We start from the raw sequence: 24243 nt of genomic DNA, 5'->3' as shown, positions 1-24243 counted from the left end.
CCAGCCTGCGCTTAGCCGTGCTTTGAGCCCCGCGTGCCACCCTTCCCAGCTGCGTCCGCTGCTGCCTCTCCCGCTGGCTGATGGCCATGCTTGTTCGGTGCTTTGCAGGATGGGCTCAGGCCCGGGAATGTCACGGGAGCCAAGCCCTGCTTTGGTGCCTCGCTCTCCGGTGCCGTGTTTGGGCCCCTTCATCGTGTGTGTGCTTTGAGGCAGCCGCGTTTGGAGAGGCTGGGTCTGTGGCCGAGCGGGGCCCGAGCAGAGCTCCACAAAGCCCCTGCTCCATGGCAGCTGTCCCCCACCCCACACTCCTTCAGAAGCCCCCGCCCCCCTTGCTCTTCTCTCACGAGCCACCAGGTCCCAGTGCAGCCATTTGGGTGAGAAAGGGGGCGGGTTGGTGCACATCTCCAAGCTCATACTTTGGGACTGATCTGGTCTAGTATCCTTCATTTCTTGGGCTCTCGGCATGGTCCAGGGCTCTGGACCTTGGCCGAGGTGTGCATTCCAGCACGCCTTCTGACCTGTCCTCTCTAGACGTTTGGTGTCTAGGTTATTATAAAGCTCCTCATGTATTTCCTGAAGAGCTCCTTGGTCCTGATTTTGACCACCTTTTCTTGCTTCCCTTCTGAGTCAGTCAACACCGCATTTGGTTTTAGGTAATGGAAAACCAAACTAGCTGGGGCCTAGATATGAAGAGGTTTGTTGGTCTCACTTAATAACATGTCTGGATGGCAGCAGGTCTCCAGCGTGATCAGTGCTCTTCTGTCTTTATCTTCTGCCATCTGTAATGGTTGGATTATTGCCTCGTGGTTACAAGATGGCTGCTGCACTTCCAAGCATCACATCTGCCTTCCAAGCAAGAGGAAAGTAGCAAAGCCTGGCTAAAAGGGCCCTGAAATCAAATGTGTTTCCTTTTTATTAGGAAAGCAGTTTTCCTGCAAGCCCCGCCTAGCCGACTTCCGCTTATGTCTCATTGGCCAGAGCTGAGTCTCATGGCCACGCCTGGCTGTAAGGGGAGGCCGGAATACGGAGTGTTTTGCTTTCCAGACTCATAAGTAGGAGAAATCAAGGGATAAGGGCATTGAGAATGGCTCTTAAGTAACCAGTCTGAGGTATCTGCCCTTCCATCCCCCCCCCCATTCATCCCCAGGGAGGTTCATGGTTCTCTTCTCAGTACTCTCCTCCTCCTGGCTCTGCCCATGACTTTGGAGGCTGTCACAAGACGAGAACGTGTCCCGGCATCTCCCCAAGTGTCCACCTTTGAATGAATTGAGAAAGCGCCTGCCAATTGCTTGGTGTAAGGGACCATCTGTGGGGGAGAAAGTAGGTGTGGCCCTGCCCCCCCCCCCACCCCCCCCCCCCCCCCCCCCCCCCTGCCAGGTTCTCAGCCTAGTGAAGAGAATACCCAGGCCAAGGGCTCTTTGTGCTTCTTCTTAGAGCTGCTGATGCAAGACATTTCCCGCTGATCTGGTTAGGACAGTTTTGCAAGTTGCTACCTCCCTGAGGTCGTCAAATACTAATGCCAGACTTCATAGCAGCCTCCCAAATCATGGTTGTCAGTGGCCCCATCAACATTATTCTGGAAGGATCTTCCAACCAAGTCTTGCTGCACTCTGGATCCTGTACATGTGTGGGCCCCGAGAGTTTCCACTCCCTCCCCACGAGGAAGGGGACTCTGCTGGGGCTGGGCTTGGCCAGGCGGCTCCGCCTGCTCCCGAGACGACCGTGATTAAAATGGATTCCATTTGACTAAATTGACTCGGACTCTTGGAAAGCTTTCAAAGCTGACAACTCCTTATGTCTGCCTGGAACAGCCTGGGAGTATGCCAGGGCACTGCTTGGGGAGGACTGCTGAATTGGAAGGTGCTCGCCTTGATGAGAGGCTGACAGCAGCTCCTGGTGGTGGGTTTTTAACTGTGGCCTCTGCTCTGCAGGTGGACCATCTGTTAAGCCTGTTGTCAAGCACCCAGCTCTGGACGGGACCAGCCTGTTCATTGCCACCTGGGGGAGTCTGTGCTTTTAACCCTGAGTCACGGACTCACAGGGCAGGGGGCTTAGAGCTGGACGAGAACTTGAAGGTCACCTGGCCATGATATTCCCATTTTGCAGATGAGGAAACTGAGGCCCAAAGGGCAAAGGTCTTGCTCAAAGCCTCACGGCCATCTGATTTTAGACATTTCCTCTTTAAAACACCTGGGCCCGTCCCCGGCAGTCTCTTCTGCTGCAGCATCCACACGGAGGCTGTCCCCGGCACATGGCCTGGGCATCTCATGAGGTGGTGCCACCAAGCAAGATACTCATGTGCTTCCTGGGGAAACATCAGGCAGGGGCGCGGCTCTGGGTGTTGCTTTGTGGTGTTGCTTTTTGCATGCCGCCGAGTCCCCTCCTGCCTCCCCGCCCCTGCCTGCTCCCACTCGAGAAGTAAGGTGAGGGGCTTGGCCTGGCTTTCCTAGCCTCCTTAAGGCGACTCTCGGTTTCCAGACGCGACAGCGCCCTTAGTGGATGAGGGAGCTCCCGGCGAGCAGGCGGCCGCTCAGCCCCACACGGAGATCCCAGAAGGAACCACAGGTGAGGGTGACTCTCGTGGCTGGGTGGAGGCGGCCCTGGCCGGGTGCCCGGCTGCCCTGCAAGGAGGAGTGGGTGCGAATAGGGGTTATGCTGTCTCCCAGCGAGGCAGCAACGCGGGAGGACTCCCGGTTTCTGGGAATCTTGGGTCATTCCAATCTTGGTGCCTTGATGGCCGATGGCTTCCGTGGCTGCCCGCCAGCCTCCCAGAGGAGGGAGCATCTTCTGGATTCCGTCCAGCTTCTCCCTCCATCTCAACCGGCACATCAGCTCCAAGCTCTCTGCAGGGTCCTCCGAGGCAGGCTGGTGGCAGATCACCCCTGGACTCAGTCCACCTTCCTGCTGGGGCTCTGCCCAGTGACAGGGTCACCTCCTAACAGACAGTTTACCGCCTGGGGCACCCAAGCGTGTGGCAAGGTCTCATGACTGACCCACGCCTTTGGAGGATCTTAATGGGATAGCCCCTAGGGAGCTCAGCAGTGTGACCTAGCATCCATTTCTAGAACTAGCTTTTTCAACGTATCTGCATCGAAGAGGCGTGACGAGACTGTCCTGTCAGCACAGATGATGGGGGTCGCACAGATGATCCTACCAGAAATGGTGGTGGCCTCCAGCCCCCTGGGACCCTTAGGAAACGGCTCGCTCAGCCCAGGGCTCTGGCCGCCGTCCCCCTCTGGTAATGTTCTTTGTGCTTATGTAAATGTTCAGCTGTTGGCTTCTGGATTGGGAGGGCACTGAAGAAGATGTGCAGAAGAGCTCCAGACAGGATGTCACCAGCACTGGAGAATGGGGAAAACGTCCCCAGACGGGAGTCTTGTTTCCTTCCTGAAGACAGTGCTCACAGCAGCTTTTTGGGAAACTGCAGCTTTTTCTCGGGGCTCCATTTGTTGAGAACCCCCAGGCAGAGGTCCAGCGGCAACCACCCCCTCCCTCCACTCGTCACAACCGTTTCTGCTTTGTGAGTTGGTCTTTTGAGATGGATGGAGGCGTATTCTTGAAGCTGGATGGCCCTCGTCCTTGACAGTGAAGGTCGTTTGAAGGCTGAACAACGATGAGCTCTTGGATAACCTGATTTTTGTGCCCCACCCCCACCCCTGTGCCTGTATAGTTTACTCAGTGGGAGAGCCCTTCCCCTCCAGGGTGAAAACTGTAGCCCTCTTCTGACTTTTTCATCACTGCTAAGCGATCAAAAGTACTTTAGTCTCGTCGCAAAACACCGTTTGCGAGTGCTGGTTAGAATGTCTGGTCCCATCCAGTAGCCCAAGCTCATTCAGGGTTGCAGCCCCCCACTTTGGGGCTGGGGAGGTGGAGGGGACGGGAGGCAGGAAAGTTCGTCCTGGATCAGCACTACTGTGCGCGGCTTCACGCTCTCTGCAGCGTTTAACATCGACTCTTTCTTTTGTGGGCACCTGTTTGGAATCCTTCCAGACTCCTCCATCCCAGTCATCCCCCAAAGGTCCCTCCCTCTGCCCTTGATTCCAGCAGGCACTTCGCTCTCTTCAGCCCCTTGGAATCTGAAGATCCTCCCCTCCAGCCTTCTGCTGAAGTTGGCTTGCTTCTGTTGGCAGCCCACCGGCCATGGTCCAAGGCGCCTCCACGCTGCTGCCTCCCTGTGTCCATATCGGGTCTGTGGGAAACACAAGGGCATGCTTTGCCCAAGCAAACGTGGCGTGTGCAGACTGACCACAGGGCTGCAGCCACACCCTTTGCTCCGCCCCCAAAGCGGGGCCAGCCCATCTCTCCTCTGGTTTTCCCAGGTGGGATTCTGACAGCGGTCCGCCGTGTCGCTAACCACAGGGGATACACACCAAGTGTCTCCGAGTGGTGCCTTGAAACCCTCCCTTTGGGGCTGAGGTGGGTGGTGGCCATGCAGCCCGTCCTCCACGCTCCCAAGCCACCCTCTCCACCCTTTACATCCTCAACGAGATAGGGAGGATTTAGGTTCGGGGGGCTTTTTTTCAGCTGTTGACCTGGATGATGTGTAACCTAGTTTCGTCCTTGGTTAGGTGTCTTACATTCTTGAAACTTCTCCTTTGAGGCCTACTGGGGATGCACTGTGGCCGCCCCACAGCAGGAATCCCTGCCTTGCTGGGATGGGAGCCCCTGCCTCTTGGGGCTTCAGGGATGCGGAAAGCCCGTGTAGCGATGTGATGGCCCAGCCACGGCCACACACCCTACTTCCTCCCTTTGGCCTCTCTGAGCACCTCCCTTGCTGGGAACTGGGGAGTGAGGGGGCGTCAGGGTTATCAGCAGCCTCCAGTGTCTGACACGCACCGGGGCCAGGATATTGCAATTCTGCACCCGCGTGTGAGTGCAGTGACCTCCCAGTGCCACAGCAGTGATGTCATTCCCATGTGTCCCCCACCCCCTTCCCCGTGTTCTCCGTCTCCAGGACTCTATGCCACTTAGCTGGACCTGCTGTCACTCTGAACCTTTCTACCACAGCCTCGTCAGAAACTCAGACGAAATCTGTGCTTGAAGCTGTCATTGTTTGACCTCGTGGGTGGCACAGTGTCAGCTTGCGGGGGCCCGAGAGCAAGGTCATGTTTAGGATCTGGTGGTTGGGGAGCCCACTGCCAGTCCCCTCACGGCCCTCACTGCCGCTGTTCTGGGACAGCCAGCGGGCCAGTGTTTATAAGGCCATCATGCAGCTGTCCAGCGACCCAGAGAATCTTTCTTTTCCCTCCTCCTTGCCCTCCACGGCAGGCCTGAGCTGGTGACTTGGCATTTCTGTTTTAGGCGTGAAATCGTAACCATCTCAGGTCTGGGAGAAAAGACTCGTGGCCCAGCCAGCAACTTGTAGGCATTTCTTAGGGGTGGTGGTTTCCCTGTCTCCATCCATCAGGGCATGCATGTTGGTTTTTCTGGCATCAAGAGGCAAGTGCACGTCAGTGTGTGCACCAACTTGCTTTATGAACTCTCTTCTACGCAATTGTATCTGTTGTCCTGGAGCAATGTCCTGATTTTTCACGGTGCAGAAATTGGCATTGCGGTAAAGCTTACTGATTTTGTCACTGTTGATGATGTGATCTTCTTCATTTGGGGTGAGCCCAAGACACCCTAGATGCTGCTCACTCCCGGCCTCCTCCTAACCAGGTGGCAATTACTCCTGGCAGGTGGTTACAGGGGTTTGCCCAGTAGTTTGGAGAAAAGAACCTGCACAGCTGTGGGGCACTTCCCATACGCCCGGCATCTCACTAAACACAGTCATTCACATTCTCGTTTTCACCCTCACCGTCGTCCTCCGAGACAAGCCGTTTTCATCACCTTGGGGGTCTAGGTGAGGAAACAGAGGCTCCGAGAGGTTAAGTAAATGGCGGTGGCTGGATGCGAACCCCAGCCTGACTCCACAGCCCACGCCTAGTGCTTTCCTGCACCCTGAGCGCCCCCAGAGCACTGGCTGGGGCTGGGAGTGCACCTGCCGCTCGGTGGTGGTTCCCGTGGTGATGGTTGAGCAGTAAACTGCTTCTCTGACCTCACCCACCCTGCGTGTCTTTGTTGAGTGGGGCACTCGGGACCCTGGGCCCACTGTGGAGAAGGTCTTTCCTACAGGATCATGGTCACCTGCAAAGTGTGTGGGTACGGTGGGGTTCATTTAGTAACCTGCTTTTGTAGACATCCCCAGCAATAATATTTGCAAAAAGCCAGAGGTTCAGCCCCTTGGTACTTACTCATAAGATGTGCCTTTCCTGAATGTTTTCAGAAAAATACTGGAAGATGTAAAGAACTTGGTTTCTGGCAAACAATAACTGTTTTTGCTTATATCTTCTTCATTTGTTGACACATAAACCAGCTGAAGAAGCAGGCATTGGAGACACCCCCAACCTGGAAGACCAAGCCGCCGGACATGTGACTCAAGGTCAGTGGGCTAGAATCGCCTACCACAACCTGGGGGTCAGGAGAAGGGAGATGGCAGCATTCAGATGGGCTCTACCCTGCAAAGAAAACTCGCACCTGGGCCCTAATTCATGGGTCCAGGAGGTTCTTATCAAAGATGGGCTAATCAGACATAGAAAGAACTCTAGACACACACACACACACACACACACACACACACACACCTTTTTTTTTTTTTTTTTTTCCTAACACTGTTTCTGAGTTATTCCTAAGGTATTTAGTGTCCTGAGAGAGGCTGGCCCTGTCCAGCCTGGGGAGTCAAGAAAGAGTGTCCAACAGAAACTCACATGTGAATGATAGGTGATTTTCTCCTCAGGCTGCCCTCTGGCCCTGTCCCAGGAGCAAGGCCTCAACCATATCTCCACCAAGCAATTTCTTTTTAACTTTCTTCTGTGCAACATTCAGACCTTATTATGATTTTCTTCTCAGGAACCAAAACTGTGTTCAAGGAAACCAACTTTCTGTAATCATTTAGCCCAAATGTTTTAAGAACTTAATTTTATATTAAAGATTCCTTATCAGGGTGCCTGGGTGGCTCAGTGGGTTAAGCATCCAACTTCAGCTCAGGTTATGATCTCGCGGTCTGTGAGTTCGAGCCCACATCGGGATCTGTGCTGACAGCTCAGAGCCTGGAGCTTACTTCAGATTCTGTGTCTCCCCCTCTCTCTGCCCCCACTCACACTCTCTCTCTCGAAAATAAATAAACATTAAAAAAAAACTTAAAAAGAAAAAATTCCTTATCTCAGGAAATAGAGACCTCTGATATAATATGGCACTAAGTTCATTTTCTATCACCTGCTGCATCGATGAACTGGAGAGTCTACTGTATCATGTGGAACTTTCTAGACTGCCAGAGAGCTAGAAAGACACTTTTTTTCTCTCCAGAAAGTGATACGGGATTTGTCCAACATCCAGTGCTGGCATTGGGGCCATCTGGCTTTAGGAAGACTCTGGGCCCAAAGAAGTGTTTCATTGAGGGTTGTTGGTTTTTTTTTAATGTGTATTTATTTTTAAGAGAGTGACAGGGCATGAGCAGGGGAGGGGCAGAGAAAGACAGAATCTGAAGCAGGCTCCGGGCTCTGACGGGCTCCAGGGTCGAGCTGTCAGCACAGAGCTCGAACCCATGAGCCATGATATCATGATCTGAGCCAAAGTCGGACACTTAACCCTCTGAGCCACCCAGGCGCCCGTTCATTGCCCCATAGTGGGCTAACTTCATTTCGCATAGCATGGAGAGGTGTGTTTTCACTCTTAGACTCACAGAGAGCTTCAGAAAATATTAGAAGGGATAATCAGTGTAAGGAAGAACCCCAGTCTGTGTGTTAAATAACTAGAACCCTGCCACCTGTTTCTTTCAGGTCATGATTTTCAGGCTTAGGTGAAATGAGAGGCTTTTATAACCACTGGATATGACCATTTATTTCCATAGAAGTGGATTTGAGTTTTTTCTACAAATATTTATTACAGGCTAGGTCTTCATGTCCCTGCAACATATTCCATGCAATGAAAAGATCAGGCCAACATCTTTTGTGGAAACTTTGTTTTCATGCTCACTCAAATTTTTTAAAAAAATTTTTAAATGCTTATTTATTTTTGAGAGACAGACAGAGTGTGAGAAGGGGGGGAGGGGCAGAGAGAGGGAGACACAGAATCTGAAGCAGGCTCCAGGCTCTGAGCTGTCAGCATAGAGCTCGACACAGGGCTCAAACCCATGAACCGCAAGGTCATGACCTGAGCCAAAGTGAGATGTTTAACCAGCTGAGCCACTCAGGTGCCCCTGTGCTCACTCAATTTTTACATTTTTTTTTTCCCATCAGTGGCCTAGAATCATGTAGCTATAAAGATGAACACCAGGTAGACATTTGCAGTGGGAAGTTGGCACCAGATCTGGAAAACGTGGAGGTTTCTACCTCTGATCCTAAGGAGGACTTGATTAGGTCCAAATTGATGAGCCCTGTTTCCTCCAGCGAAATCGGACATGCTCGTGATCCACAAACACACTTTATTTGCTAAAGGCCTGTAGTCAATTTTCAGATTTAGAAAGAGCCATCTAACAAAAGCATAGTTATTACATCTTACCCTTGCAGTTTCTGCTGCAGAAAGAAGGCCTCTGGTAGCCCATGTTCATGAATACCTGCCAGACAAGGACATTTTAGGATGGCACTACAGGAAGCAGAGTGTCAGATAAGGGAAGGCCTTACCCACGTCCTGTCACACGGAGGAGTAGACCTTTCTCCTGTGTCATGAAGACCAGGCCTCCTGACAGGGATGTGGGGGGAAAGTTTATCCAGAGTCCTGAGGCCTGCACACTGTTTGCCCAATATTGTTTACCTTGGACCACCCCCCCCCACCCCCCTGCCACAAGATGATTGCTATGTTTATTACTTACTGAGCACTTCATAGTATTCTAGGAACTGAATACAATATTCTCCCAGCCTCACTCCTTCCTCCAGAAATATAGTTGCACGATGATCGGTTCAGTCAATACACACACACGGTACAATCAAATATTGATGACTTTTCAAGACGTGTTCACTATTTATGTTTGGGGGCCTTTTTCTCTTTTTTTTTTAATGTTTATTCATTTATTTTGAGAGAGAGAGCACGTGAATGGAGGAAGGTCAGAGATAGAGGGGGAGAGAGAGAGAGAGAGAGAGAGAGAGAGAGAGAGACTCCCAAGCAGGCTCCAAGCACTGTCAGCACGGAGCCCGATTTGGGGCTCAATCCCATGAACCATGAGATCGTGACCTGAGCGGAAACCAAGAGTCAGACGCGCAACCGACTGAGCCACCCAGGCACCCCCCTCCTTGGTCTCTTTTTTAATGAAGGTCATTCCAGGTCTTACAGTCTGTTAGAGAACAGTAACGTCCTGACTGAGAGCAACTTCTAGAAAGCTCTCGGAGGAAAGCCTTTTCCAGAAGGCAAGGATGCATGGCTCGTCTGGGAGGTGTGAAGACTAGCATCTGCCTCAGCCTCTGGTCTGTTGAGCTGGTTGGTTGCTGAGAAGCCATGGTGCTGAGGCACCTGCTCAGGTTGTCTGGTCCCTGCGTCTCTGTCATTTGGGCTCTTCTTCCCAGCGGCTGACCGACAGTCCCAGTGAGGTGCTGCAGACCCTGCAGAAAGCAGAAATGAGCCTATTTTCCTGATAGCAGTTCACCAGGCAGCATTCCGTCGTTGGTCATCGCTATGTGGCAGGCACCGTGGTTGATGGCAGGAACAGGAAATGGATGAGATCGTGATCACGAGGCCCTGGTGTCAGGGTGGGGGTGGAGGCGAGCCAACAGGCAGCTACAGACTCTGCCCGGGTGGGGAGAGAAGACGGGCACGTGTTAGCCGTGCGTCCACAACCGCACATGCATTCTCCACCACCCTCCCCTCAGCTCTTCCAGTCCCCCGAATCTTTGGGGTTCTAGGTTGCGTTTAGAGGAATTGTATGGGTTGTCCTGCTGGAACCATATGGGAGGATTCAAGGGTGGGAATTTAAAAAAAAAAAAAAAGGATGTTTATTAGGAGTACCACAGAGCATGCCTCTCCTGTCCTTAGTACACGGTCAGGTTCTTTAAGGAGGGTTCGCGTGAACGCCACCGGGATGAGCCAGAAAGGGTGACGTGACCTCCACCAACCGCCAGCTGTGTGACCATGTGAATGCGGTGGTCTCACGGTCTGGCGATGTCTTTGTCATGCAGGACCCTTTACGGCCACAGTGGTCTGCTGCACCTTATGCAAAAGGCCCGTACTTGACCCATGAGCTAGATAAATCTGAATTGTGCTTCTGTGTATAGGAACCTTACGGTTCCTGATGACGATAAATTTTGGATTTTCCAAATCTATCAGAGCGTGGAGCTTGAGGCTGGGTTGGTTTAGGGGCACCCGCTGGTTTCATTTTGCAAAAAGGGGAAACACAGAGAGAGGGAGAAAAAAAGAGATCCTTGGGGCACTCAAGCCAGGTCCTATCTAGAGGCCAGAATCTTCAGGAAGCTCAGTGTCCCTGGAGAGAAGGAGAAGCTTCTGTGGCCTAGTGGATTCAGCACAAGGCAGCCCTGGATGCTGACGTGCTCCGAGGCCACCCAGAGCCGGTGACAGAGGGATAATGCTGGTGCCAGCGGGGCCGTAGAGGTCACCAGGTCCAGCACCCCTATTGCAGATGAGAAAACTGAGGCGCAGAGAGGGGAGGTGCTCACCCAGTGTCACCCAATGAGTCAGTGTTAGGTAAGCCAATAGAGCTTTCATTCTGAGCAAAGGAAAATAACAAAGATGAGCCCAGAGCCCGCATTCCTCGTTCTTTGTTAGTTGGCCTCGTGATGCTGTTTAAACGTCCTTTTCTTATTTCAAGAGCGCGTTCCTTCTCTTAAACAATTAATGCATCCTTGCCAACCATTTGCCATTGCTGCCTCTTCAAACCCAGAGGAGTTGAGAGTTTCCAGCCAGCAGAGGGAGGTACCTTCGAGGCCCTTGGCCAATGTGTTTAGCTCTCAGGATCAGCCTGACCACGGCAGAGAAGCTTCCGGGGCCTCTGTGCTGCCTGTGGGGGAGAAACAGCCAGAGGCCCCTGTGGTCTCCCGCCATTCCCAGCATCATCCCATCTGCCAACCGCCTTCGCCAACAGGTGGCCCTCAGGAGCCCCACCAGGAGTGGGGACCAAAACCAGGGGATGGGGTCGAGGGGGGTCTGGCCTTTCCGAAGCCCGCCTCCCCTGGATATCTCCAGACGGAGCCTGGGAGTGTCAAGGCTGTGCAGGAGATCCTCCTTGGGGAGCCAGGGCACCAGAGAGGTGAGGCCGCCGACCTGGGCACCCCAGGTCTGCCCCGCCAGCACGCGCCCGGGGCCCCCATCCTGCCTCATGGCCCAAGGGAGGCCACACACCAGCCTTCAGGGACAGAACCAGAGGACACAGAGGGAAGTCGTCATGACGCGGAGCTACTGGAGTACCAGCTTGTGGGAGATCTGCGCCAGGAGGGGCCACCTCTGAAGGGGGACCATGGCAAAGAGAGGCGGGGGGGCAAGGATGTCGATGAAGACCGCGATGTGGACGAGTCCTCACCCCAGGACTCCCCTCGCTCCCACGTCGCCCCAGGTCTGCAGAGCTCCCCAGTCCGAGGCGGGCCACCCCCCCAGACAGTTTCCAGAGGAGCCACTGGCTTGTCCGGCTTCGCAGCTGAGGGTGCCATCCGCCTCCCTGTCGATTTCCTCTCCCAAGTTTCCACAGAGATCGAGGCCTCAGAGCCCCCCGGGCCCGGTTCAGGGCCCACGGCGGAAGGGCAGGACACGCCCCCCGGGTTCACCTTCCACGTGGAAATCAAAGCCAACGTGCAGAAGGAACAGGCACGTTCAGAGGTGGATTTGGAAGGGGCTGCACTTCCCGGCCCCCCTGGAGAGGAGCAAGAGCCCCGGGGCCCTTCTGAGGGAGAGGACACAAAAAAGTCGGACCTTCCAGAACCGTCCGAAAAGCAGCCTGCAGCTGTTCTGCCAGGGAAGCCCATCAGCCGGGTCCCTCAACTCAAAGGTCTGTGTCTTGGGCTCCTTCGCTCCTTCCTGGTGACCTCGTGTGCCACCCAGGCTGCGGGCACTGCCACCAAGCTTCCGGCCCTTCCTTGAGTCCTGCTGCTTCTGAGGTTCCCAGAGAGAACCACTCAACCGACCAGCCGGGCACTGCTGCGCACCCTCCCGTGGCCTCCTCCTGCCCCTCAGGCTCTGGTAGCACGTGCTGCTCTCACGCTTGCCCGCCATGTTGCATGTCACCAACACCCGCCCAGCGCTTTCCGCCCCGTTCGTTTCTCTGGCCACTTGAATTACAACGATCCTCCAGCCCCCAGCTGGTCGGTGTGCCGCCCTCCCCAGGGCGGATAACAGCCGGTTCACTTGTGTGCCCTAAATTCATTGTCTAGAACCCTCCCAGCCCTTCCAAGGGGGCATAAGGAGCCCCGCTCTGCAAATGAGGAAAGTGAGGCTCAGAGAGGGAACGTAACTTGCTGAGGGCCACCAAGCAGTAAGTGACAGAGCCACATTCACAATCCGGGCGGGTCTGCTGTGCACGTCACACTCTTCCCTGGTCAGCACAGTGCCTTCTGGAAGGTTCTCCGAGCCCAGAGACACAGAGGCCGTGAGCCTGGCCTGTGCTGCTCTTGTCAGCGGACGACACATCACATACAGCACACGACACACGTATGAGGATTTGGGGGCAGCCGAGAGCCTGTGCTGAGCCTTCGGTTTAACAGCCCCCACCCCTGCCCGCCCTGCCTTGTGGCAGGGGAGACAATGAGCAGAAACAAACACTCCTGTCCCGAATCTCCTCCTCCCCCGCCCTGGGCAGAGCCCGGGGAACCCTGTGCTGGGATTGCAGGGGCCTCAGCCCCAGCCCACTCTACCAGAGCAGCCCTTGGGGAGCCGGAGAGGTGGGAGGGGAGGTTCCCCCATGTTGGGGTCTCTGTGTCCTGTCAGGAAGACGAGGAGGCCAGAGGAGGCCTCCAGGCTACAAGTTGGGCGCGTTCATACCTTTAGGACCTCTCGCGTGTTTGGAGGGCCCATAAATGGGTGTTACTTGAGCCATCCATTGCAAACCTCTATTCGATTTTTATTAGATTTTACTTGTCAAGAGAACTTAGAAATGTTGTAGATAAAGGAACCTGTATTAAAGTTGAAGACCAAAAAAAAGAAATCATATATCTTATTTTAAAATACCCTAAATTCCAAAATACTAGGGGACAAATACCTGTGATGCGGCAGATTATAAGAGCGTTTCCTGAAATGGTGTTTTATGAACACTGGCTATCGATAGATGTATCCAGGGGAAAAAGAGTTCCATGGTCCAATTAGTCTGGGAAAAACAGGCTAAGCCAAGTGAAGCGAGGTTTGCTGCTGCAGGACTTGTCAGAACCTTTAATATTCAGTTGCACATTATGACCCTCTGAGAAAGATACAGAGTATGGATTTCCCAAATTTATGTGATCCCACCTGCTAACATCTCCTGGAAGAGGACCCGTTCAGTAGCACCCGATTTGGGAAGTGCATATCTAGCAGCTGCTTTTGTTGTGACATGGTGGCCGTGGTTGATTTGGGCAAAAGCTGTGAATCCAGTCTACCTGGGTCTCTTATGAAAACGCATATTCCTAAGCCCCACCTTACATTTACGAGTCTTGGGTGGGCCCAGGAATCTGTGTTTTTTCAACCTGTCCCAGTGGTGCTGCTGAGCAGTACGTTGTGCAAACCTCTGGGCTAGATCATCAGTTCGGGTCACTCTAGAAATCCAGGCTCCAGTAGCCAGTGTGAACCTCCAAGAGACCCCATTGGCCTTTTGGCAGGGGGAATATGATATTGAAACCAAAGATGAAAATCTATCCTCAATTGTCAACAAAGAACGTCAACCGAAGGAAAAGATGGGTTAGGGATGGTGCTGGTGGACCTGTGGTTTCACCAAGGGGTGCGGCTTTTACACACAGAAGCCGGCAGTGTTTTGTTTCCAAACTCCAGAGATGATCTGCTAAGCTGTTCGACAGTAACTAGTTTGTAGCTAATTTGGGAAAATGGCAAGGATGTCCATTGGACAATGGAAATTTTCCTCCCCTTGGGAGGGCCTGTAGGTGGCAGTAAGACCTTCCTGGGCTGGTGTGGAGTGGACTTGTCAGGGGGCAGCTGGGGCTGGCGACTGTAGCCTCCCTAGTGAGGGACAGGCTCTGGGCAGACAACTCACTTACCCTGAACCTTGGGTGACAGCATGAGTGTCGGCGGGCGGGGGGGGGGGGGGGGTCCTACAGAAGGTCGGAGCATAGCTGAGCTTCCCCATCTGTGGCCCTGGGGCCTCCAAATGCCCCTCCTTGGCATGGAGGTGGTCCCCGCTGGAGGAGGTTGACCCTGGCTAAGACAGGAAAGGAGCCCGTGAGATGGGTCTGCGCTGTCTCCGATCCTGATTTGCCCTCGTGTCCGCGTGTGCCTGGAACAAGTTTTCACTGCGCCCCCTCTGCATGTCCCCACCCTCGGCCAGCCTGCTCCAAGCAATGACCCCAGTGTGCTGTGTTGATACTAACAACGAGAGACAGATTGAAGGGGAAAGAAAATCAACTGAATGCTCACCAAGCCCAGCTGAACCAAACACGTTGCACTGATCCCGAGAAATCAGCGTTGACTACGTCCGGCTCTTTCTGGGAGCTGTGCAAATGGGGGTAACTTACATTCTCATTTTGTATCTTATCAGCTCGCATGGTCAGTAAAGGCAGAGATGGGACGGGAGCTGATGACAAAAAAGCCAAGGTAAGCTGATGAAACCGTGAGCCTCTGCCAACATCCAGTTTATCGAGAAGCCATGCTTATCTGAATTAATTTCTATATGTAACACGTGCAGAGCATCTGCCGCGGAAGGATGACTGTCATTAAAAGTGCTTTGTAGTTTCATGCAAACTTTTCAAGTTCCAGCATTTATCCATTTTGATGCTTCTGCCAGGGAAGGGCGGTCGGCAGGTTCATGAGTAAGAGCTCCTAACTGCAATGCCATTAGCAGAATTGAAATGCGATATTCACAGTAAACAAAGATACATTTGAATTTTCTGCAGTAAAGTTTGAATCTTACACTACCCACTGCAGATCTAGGATCAGCAAACATATATGTACACACACACACACACACACACACACACACATATTTAAGGTGTATAGAGAATATCATTTACTCAGGTGGCTGAGGGAGTGTTGATCAAGGAAGTGACCTCTCACCTAAGGTGGAGGGTTCTGGAAAAGCCCAAGAAAAGAGGACCAGTGAGGTAGGCCGTGAAGGAAAGGTAAAGGAGGGTTGCCGAGGCAGAGGTGGGAGCAGCATTCTGAGGAGTGGGAACAGCACAGCAAAACCCGGAAGCATGAGGAAATGATGCATGCTTTCAGAACTCTAAGCAGATGGGTTGGTTGATTGGTGTGGAGTGCCAGGAGGAGACGACGCTGGGAAGGATAGTCGAGGAGGGAAACGCGATACACGCCCCTAAATGCTAAGTGGACACGTGGTGCAGTAGACGCCATCTTGAAATCTTGCCATGGGGCCAGTTTGACGTAAGCTTTGGTCGGTCTTCAGAAACCAACCCGAGGAACCGTGAATGAAGCTCCTGCTCCCACCAAAAATGCATCCACGGTCATGCTGGCTTTCTCAGGGCTTTCTGTCAGTTGTAGTTTCCTCCCTTAATGACTTTGCATCCTGGAAAATTCTTCTGTCACTGGACAGTAAGGTTTCCCCAAGAAAATCCCCCTGTGGCTCTAGGTGAAGACCTAGTTTTCTTAAAGGCATCCAAAATTTCCAGTATAAATTCTGCCTGAAGCGTCTGGGTCCTAACTTGTCCCAGAGCCTCGATGGGGTCTTCAGATGCCGAGTGTAGCCCTAGGAGTTGGGTGGCATGTGTTTTGCCTGCCCTGTAGGAAGTCAGGGTTTGCCATCACCAGACCCCCTGATGAGGCAGCTGGGAGCTGCCCTAGGCCGTAGCTGTTAGGCAGTCGTGATGCACATTAGGGGAATCCCAGCCTCATGCGTGCATGCCTTCCTTTCTTCATGCATTTGCACACTTGGGTAAGACATCCCCGCCCTGGACACCGAAGGGTCAGTTTTTTCAGGAACCTTGGCCAGGTGGGGAGTGCTGTTGGCAGAAGGGGGCTTGTGCAGCTGGAGAAGGAGGAGTACCCACCCGCAACCTTCCTTGTCACCAGCTCCAGGACCTCGGCCTGTGTCCCTCCCCCCACACCTTTCCCCACCCCTCAGGCCTCCTCCTCACCATGGCTGGCTGGCACAGAGGGCCTCAGCCATTTGGGGGGACGGGGGTCCAAGGCCAATGAGGAAACACAACCAAGAAGCCTAATGAAGTCTGTGGTCAGGACCCTGCTTGGTAGTTCTGACTTCCTCTCTGAAACACATCTGGACTAGGCCTCTGGGTTTTATGCCTGAAGGTGTGACCCCTCCTCCTCCAAGCTCACCTCCTCCAGGCGACCAAGCTTCCCAGTCAGAGTACCCCAGAGCCAGTTAGGACAAGCAATCGTCAATCAGTTTCCCTGTCCTCCAAGGGGCAGCTCCGTCCGTGAGGTCATCTGCTCCACTGACCAGGCTGTATCCTTAGGTAGAGTGTGTTCAAGAGTGAACACTGGCCAGATGAAGATTCGCCAGACAGTGTTAAGATACGTTTTGTTTGAGACGTTAATCAGAAAGTGTGTGTGTGTGTGTGTGTGTGTGTGTGTGTGTGTGTATGTGTGTGTGACCTGAGGTATGAGACAGAATCTTTAAGACTTGGAGCAAGCACAGTCGTGATTTTAGCAAGCATGATACTCTCAGTGTGGCAGAAGGCGGCCAAGGATTAGCAGGCCGGCATGAGTTCCTCACCTGGAATTTAGCAGAAAGTGGGGCCCTTCTGACCTATGACACATTGGGGATGTTTTCTTGAAAAACACCCTAAGAACCATATGCTTTGGCAATCTCCATTAACTCTTTGGGCATGAAACACCTTTAAACCAGTGGTCTCCAAAGTGGGGGTAGTGGGGGGCGGCCCAATGGGCTAAAGAACATTCTAGAACTTCCATTGGGTTTTTTTTTTTTCCTCTTCTCGTTTAAAAGTTCTGTCATACATAAGTTTTTTAATATACATCCTATGTTGGCATCATAGTATACATATTTCACCTATAAATAAGTATGAGGACGTTAGGGTGTGTGGCTGCTTTCTGTTCTTAGGGACGAGAAGGGTGGATAAGGGTACGTGATCCACACAGTTTGGAGATCACTGCTTTAAACCATGACCTGCCATGTTTATTTTTAGTTACTGTCCTTTTTCAGTTTGTTCCCCTCCCCCATGTGCTGACTTTTATTTTGATTTTATTTATGTTTATGTTTAAGACATCCACACCTTCCTCTGCTAAAACCCTGAAAAATAGGCCTTGCCTTAGCCCCAAACGCCCCACTCCTGGTAGCTCAGACCCTTTGATCAAACCCTCCAGCCCTGCCGTGTGCCCAGAGTCATCTTCCTCTCCTAAACACGTCTCTTCTGTCACACCCCGAACTGGCAGTTCTGGAGCAAAGGAGATGAAAGCCAAGGTAAGGAAACCGCCTTTGAAAAGAATCAGGCTGCTCTCATGTGGTTTTCAGATGTGTGTTGTTTTTAGCCACAAAGACCTTCCTTTGGATAAACTCTTACCTGGAAGCACCGTGTAGAGCAAAGACAAGTCTGGTTGAAAGGGGCCGCTTCCGTTAGTCCCTCAGAGCAGCCCCCACAGCACCCCATGGGACCCTGATTTGAAAATCCCCGCCCTTTGGCACTGGAGAGAGCTTCCAGATTGCCCTCATTTGGGTTGGACACAGCAATGCCTGTCCCACAAGGTCACTCCTCTGCCGAACCATCTTGTGGTCTTTGGTGAATGTCCGTTTCTTTTTTGAGTTTGCGTTATGTGTCAAGGTCAAAGCCAGTAACTGCCCGCAGTCAGCAGGCTGTGCCTGGGGGCTCTGGACCTTTGGCCGGTGGGCTGATTGGTGCTGGTGTTCACCCCGCCAAAGGCTCTCAGCACACTCAGGAGTCCGTGAAACCTGAGGGCTGTTTGGGAGAGAAGAAAACAATGACCTAGCTCTGTTAGCGCTCGAGGTCAGGTTCATCGGTGTCTCCGCGGCTCTCTGGTGAAACCAACCACCATCAGTCAGATAAATAAATCCCTACAGAGAATCAGAAAGTGGCTGTCCATATAGGAGTGTCCTGCCCATGATGGGCCCTGGGTGGATAAAGAGCTTGATCCTCACTATAAGCCCTGTTGTGTTTTTTATGGAACACATTAGCACAACTCATGCTGATGCCTGTTGTGGAAAATGGTAGTCAGGGCATGTGGCGTTTGGGTGGGGCTGTGGGTTGGTGTACCGGCAAACCCATGAGACTGTAGAAGACATTTGTCGCATCCTAGTAGGCGAAGGGTCGTTTTGGATCTTAGCCTCATTTTGAATCGAGGCGGTTGAGTGGGACTGGCACTGACTCTAGGTGATAGTAACCTTCCCCGATCGTAAAAACCACTGTGCCGTGCTTCGGTTCACAGGGGGCGGACGGTAAAGCTGGAACGAAGATCGCCACACCCCGGGGAGCGGCCCCTCCAGGCCAGAAAGGCCAGGCCAATGCCACCAGGATTCCAGCGAAAACCACGCCCTCCCCAAAGACCCCACCGGGCACCGGTAAGAAGAACATTCTGGAATCCACGTCAGGGGCAGCTGTCAGCATGTGCCCTCCTCCTCTCCGAAGGCCCCTGACAGTTAGCCACTTCTGGTAGCTGACGGGCACCTACAGTTCACTAACCGCCAGATGCTCATTTTCTTTGTAATCCTTTTGAAAATTTTCCAAGGTAGATCATTGAATCCCCACTTTTGATCAGTGAAGAAATCAAGACCCTAAGAATTTGTATGAATAAGTCTAAGCAGCTCACTTTAAGCATGAGGAGAATGCAGCCGTGTGATTAACAGTGGCAGGATGGGACACCTGGGTGGCTCAGTCGGTGGGGCGTCCGACTTCGGCTCAGGTCATGATCTCACGGTCTGTGAGTTTGAGCCCCGCGTCGGGCTCTGTGCTGTCAGTTCAGAGCCTGGAGCCTGCTTTGGATTCTGTGTCTCCCTCTCTCTCTGCCCCTCCTGCACTCACGCTCTGTCTCTACCAAAAAATGAATAAACGTCAAAAAAAATTAAAAAAATAAAACAGTGGCAGGAAAAGAGATTGGCTGAGGTTCTCTAACCCCCAAGTCCCGGGCCCCCAGGAGGTGTTTTTCAGCCCCCTAGTGAGACGTGTGGCTCCGTGTCTCTGGATAGGTCACTATGGGTGACCTCACATTGGGTGTGGCCCTTGCACACTTGAACTTGCTGGGAGTGGGCCCTTTGGCAGAGCACCTGCCCGCTGCCCGATCCCCTGTGCCCGTGTGAGTAAACCCAGTTAGTTTGGGGAACCGGGCAGGGAGCGATTCCGCTCCTGCTCCTAGTGGTGCTATAAAGTGTAGAGTTGCCTTCTTTGGGGGATGGGAGACAGCCAGGCTCTCCCACAGCCCCCGGGGGTCTGTCCCAGGCAACTGGGTTTAGATTCTGCACAACTCAAGGGGCATCTGGCCTGTGTTGGCTTTAAGGAGGTGCTCAGGGGCCTGTGGATGTTGTACGGGTCTCGAGAGGCCTGGACGAGTCAGTGGTCTCTCCGCCCTGCGCTGGCCCAGGCAGGGAGCTCGGAGCCCTCGGTGTGTGTGTGTTTTTGCTGTGGTGTTTGCCTGCTTTGCCCTGGGGTGGTGCCTAAGAGGACGGCTGCTCATTAACACGCATTGGTTGTTTCTCCTTGGATGTAATTCATTTGATAACAAGGGTAATTCACAGAATTGTGATTGGATTTTGAAAGTGATTTTGATCCTGCTTTTCTTTACTTGGCCTTCAGCTGGTTGACTCACACAGCTGGGAACATGCATTTCTCTTCGGGTCTTACCTGCTTTTGGGTGGCAGCTTCCTGGTGCGCACATCTCCCCTGCGGGCCACCTCGCCCTGTCTCCTGCCAGTCGGGACCCCTGCTCCCTGAACACATTCCCTGCCCGGCTCGCTTCCGCCGTCTGGCCTGGCTGGGCATGGCTGGTGCCTACAGACAGCATGAAGAGCTCACCGAGGCCCTGTTTAAGCTTCATTATAATGAGTCTTCCTGTGGATTTTTCTTTTTAAGCTACCAAGCAAGTGCAGAGAAAACCACCCCCTGCAGGGGCAAAATCTGAGCGAGGTAATTCTGAGGCCGCTTTGAGTGCCCCGTGGGGCACTTTGCTTTTCGTGTGTGGCCATTTGCTGGCTTAGGTTTTTAGAGCGGAGGGGAGAGGACCTGCTTCTGAAACGTGCGTGTCCCACGTTGAACCTGAACGCGGAACCGTCAGAACTCCCGCTCCTCGTGTGTGGCATATGCAGACGTGTCTGTCTGATGGGCCTTTTTATTCCTGCGTGTTCTCGTTTACTCCAGCTGAGGCTTTGGTGGGGGCAGGGAGCATGTGTCTCCAGCTGCTGGTGGGTGCTGGAAGCTTGGACCAAGGTTTAGGTGTGAAATTCCCTGCGGGCATTTATTAAACGCACATGTATTAAACACTCCCCCCTGTTACTACAGCCAGCCTTCAAATCAGCACTGTGGGCTGTGACCTCTCTCCCCATCTTCCAGATGGGAATACAGGCTTAGGAGGCTGAGTGGTTTGCCCACGGTCGATGTGCAATTACGTGGCGCAGAAAGGGTTTGTAACTAACACCAAGCCCAGTGATCAGCCTGTGTGCCTGGAGGCTGGGTTGGGGGGCGGGGGGCGGGGCAGGGGGCTGAACCTGGAGCGGAGGCCCTGTCTGTTGTTTCCCCATGTGGAAAAGGAGGAAAAAAAAAGCTTCGTCTGTCCTGTTACCAGAGCTTGATGCCATTAGGAACATCCAACAGATGTGGAAATTCAAACTCAAAAAAATGCGGGTGGCTGTCCTCTTGATGGGAGAAGTCGCCTTTTTGCTGCCACATGATGCTTCCAACCAAGAGCCATCCTTCTCCAGGCTGGAGCCTACAGGTCCCCGTTTGGTACAGAAGGTTCCTGGCGCAAGGGGCCAAGGGATCTGGGAAGCTTGGAGGCGGCCGTAGAGCCCAGACACCCCCAAAGCTGAGGGGAGCCGGGCCCTCACACCGGCACAGCATTCAGCCCCGTGGCTGTCAGACTCCATTGTGCTCAGGAGTCCCCAGGGAGCTTGGGGGGCACCTGCGTGGGTGGCTCACTGGGTTGAGCGTCCCACTTCAGTTCAGGTCATGATCTCATGGTTCACGAGTTCAAGCCCCATGGGCGGCCCTGTGCTGACAGCTCAGAGCCTGGAGCCTGCTTCGGATTCTGTCTCCCTCTCTCTGCCCCTCCCCCGCGAGTGGGGGCTCTCTCTGTCTCTCAAAAATAACCAAACATTAACAAAAAAGAAGAAGAAGAAGAAGAAGAAGAAGGAATTCTCCTGGGAGCTTGGGAAGAACCCATAGTACAGGCCTTCAGCCCAGGAGGCTCCGTCATGCCAGGTCTGGACGGGCCCAGGGATCTGCATCCTATGGGTCTCATTTCTGACTCGAGGCTCTGGACGTTCTGATGCAGGGGCCCCTGGGCCACGCTTGGAGAAACACTGCTTCATGGGGCAGAGGGAATAGTAACTATGGAGTGGACAGGGGCATGGGAAGTGCAGGGGGGAAGCTGCTGGGGAGCCCGGGACGGAGTCTGTCGGGGAGAGAACAGTCCCAGCAGCCTTCCTAAAAGTTTGCAAAGGCGCAGGGATGACTGCGCATGGGCGCAGCGGGGGAGGGAGCTGTTGGGGAGGGCACGGCGGCACGAGGCAGCGTGGCTTGGCTGGAGAGCTAGAGACGGGTGGCCACGAAGCAGGCGTACATTCGTCGACCCCACTCACCACAGAGGAGTCAGGGAGTGTGCGCAGGGGCCTGCTGGGATAGAGGCCTTGAACTTGCTGAACAGCTGAGAAGCCACCCAGTGGGCAAAGGGTCTAACAGACCCAGACAAGGGCACCCCCCTGGTCCTGTCCCTGTGTCACCCTTACTCGGGGAAGGGCCATGTAGAATTGTGCTGGTTTTACAAAGCACATCTACAGGCATCTGTGCCTGGCGCCCCTCGCTGCGGCATTAGAATTCTCTCCCTGTTTGAGCCGAGGCCCCTGAGCTCTGAGAGGGAACATGACTTCTCTGGGACCACACGGCGTGTTGGAATCTCTCTCTTGACTCCAGGGCCGTGGGGCAGAGATGGTCCCCTCGGGGAAGGCTACTGGGTGGTCCTTGGTGACCACTCTCTTGCTTCTCTGGGAAACAGGGAATCTCGGTCCCTAAGCAACAAGGCCCAGAGGAAGAGACATCTCTCTAGAAATGAGAGCAGGGACAGCCTCCTGCCGGTTTAGCTGAGCTTCTGGCCTTGTTCCCACCTGCCTAACTGGCTCTGAGTCTGGGAGTGGGCCCTCAGGACAGGCAGCCCCCCCACCCCCACCCCGGGCCTTTGCTGGCTCCCACCCACCCCAAGCACCGGGCTCACCCCCTCCTCTCTCTCCAGGTGAATCTGGGAAATCTGGGGATCGCAGCGGCTACAGCAGCCCCGGCTCCCCGGGCACCCCCGGCAGCCGCTCCCGCACCCCGTCCCTGCCGACCCCGCCGACCCGGGAGCCCAAGAAGGTGGCGGTGGTCCGCACTCCACCCAAGTCGCCATCTTCAGCCAAGAGCCGCCTGCAGACGGCCCCCGTCCCCATGCCAGACCTGAAGAATGTCAGATCCAAGATCGGCTCCACCGAAAACCTGAAGCACCAGCCAGGAGGCGGGAAGGTAAGGGCGCTCAGAGGCCGGCTGGGTGTGTGCCCGTCCCAGGACAACCAGGAGAAGGTGTGTGGGTGCCCCCCCCACAGTGACTCTCACCTCACATGGCACCCCAGTCCCTCCCGGATCTCTTCAAGGAAAGACGGCACGTCATGGCTCCATTCTGTTTGGGCGTCCCCACCAAGCCGTGAGCGCTCTCCCTGCTCAGGGGAGAGAAAGTACTGGTTCTTTCCTTTCCTGTTTGGGCCTCTGCTGACGGGACAGTATCTGAGACGACAAGGGTTGGTTGTCTCTCCATGGGGTAAAGCCTGGGCGTTCTCCAAGTGGAGGCACCCGCAGAGGTTCCCCAACCTTCTATTTAGAACATGATGCAAGCAGTCTACAGGTGAGTGCGTCTGGCATTCGTTAGACGTTAGGTTAGGTTTCTCTCGAATCCTCAGTTCTGAGGAAATTTGGGGTGCCGTTTGGAACAAGCAATTCCTCAGAGCCGGTGGGCGCTCATGAAATCTTTGGGTTTCCTAAAGGTGGAGAGACGTGAGCGTCCAAGGGCGTGAGGTGGTGGGAGATAGGGACTGACCTGGACCCCCTTCCTCCTCTTCATGTCCCTGCCCCCCCATTGTATGAGTGTCCTAAGGCTGACGTAGAAAATACCACAGACTGGGCAGCTTCTATAACAGAGGTTTATTTCCTCACAGTTCCGGAGGCCAGAATACCAAGATCAAGGTTATCAGCAGGACCAGTGTTTTATGAGGTCTCTGCTTGGCTTGTGGATGGCCGCCTTCTCGTGTCCTCACGTGGTCTTTTCTCTGGTGCCTCTGTGTCCCAGTCTCTCCTTCCTGGAAGGACACCAGTCATACTGGATAGGGGCCCACCTCTTTAAAGACGTCATCTCCAAATACAGTCGCGTTCTGAGGCACCGTGAGTTAAGACATCAGCATATGAATTTTGGGGGACACGGGTCGGCCCGTAACAGCCTGTCTCCCCCTCCAGCACCAGGAAGGGGAGTGGAGAAGGGAGAATAGGTGGCATGTATGGGGGACAGAGGACCACGACTCCGCTCTTAGGAGCACAGATGTGTTTGGCCTCCTTGGGCTTGGGCCGTCTTGGGGGGCGACGAGCCTCTGGCTGTGCTGGGGGGAGCATTACGGCATCCGGATCCAATGTTTCCCTTCTAGTTAGAACCATGTGCCTCCCCCACAGCGGGGGCCTTTGCAGTATTGACGTTATTTATCGCTCGTGGCTGACGTCTGGGTCACCGTGAGGGGAGGGCGTCTCAGCGCTTTCTGTCCATGTTGGTGCCTTAATTGAAACCCTGTGCCTTGGTCCCCATGGAGCCTCAGGACCTCTCCCTGGCCTTTCCCATCCCGGGGCTGTAGAGTCCTGCCCAGTCGGGAGGCCTGGGTGCCTCCTGGGGTAAAGCCCTGGGTCTCATGGCCACTGGTCTTTGGTCCACAGAGTTGGCCTTGTTTACTTCCCGTGTTTACTTTTCTGCAGT

The 24243-nt window shown here is 53.9% G+C and overlaps 1 protein-coding gene across 15 annotated transcripts in view; it reads left to right on the top strand.

Moving 5' to 3' along the window:
- MAPT (microtubule associated protein tau) overlaps positions 1-24243 on the top strand; it is a 96423-nt gene that overhangs the window by 55232 nt on the left and 16948 nt on the right. For 4 of the 15 annotated variants that reach the window (XM_040460076.1, XM_040460073.1, XM_040460078.1 and 1 more), the window contains 4 exons: positions 6356-6421; positions 14648-14703; positions 18484-18616; positions 22492-22757. In XM_040460076.1, coding sequence (XP_040316010.1) covers positions 6356-6421; positions 14648-14703; positions 18484-18616; positions 22492-22757 — 521 coding nt within the window. Of the gene's footprint in view, positions 1-2478; positions 2566-6355; positions 6422-11656; positions 11963-14647; positions 14704-17305; positions 17504-18483; positions 18617-20120; positions 20175-22491; positions 22758-24243 lie in introns of all 15 variants that reach the window. The other 11 variants (XM_040460067.1, XM_040460065.1, XM_040460069.1 and 8 more) reach the window with 8 other exon arrangements.

This window comes from Herpailurus yagouaroundi, unplaced genomic scaffold (assembly GCF_014898765.1).
Source record: "Herpailurus yagouaroundi ecotype Mexico unplaced genomic scaffold, PumYag 247, whole genome shotgun sequence".
NCBI lineage: Eukaryota > Metazoa > Chordata > Mammalia > Carnivora > Felidae > Herpailurus > Herpailurus yagouaroundi.
Note: the sequence above shows the minus strand (reverse complement) of the source record. Positions and strands in the feature narration are given on the sequence as shown.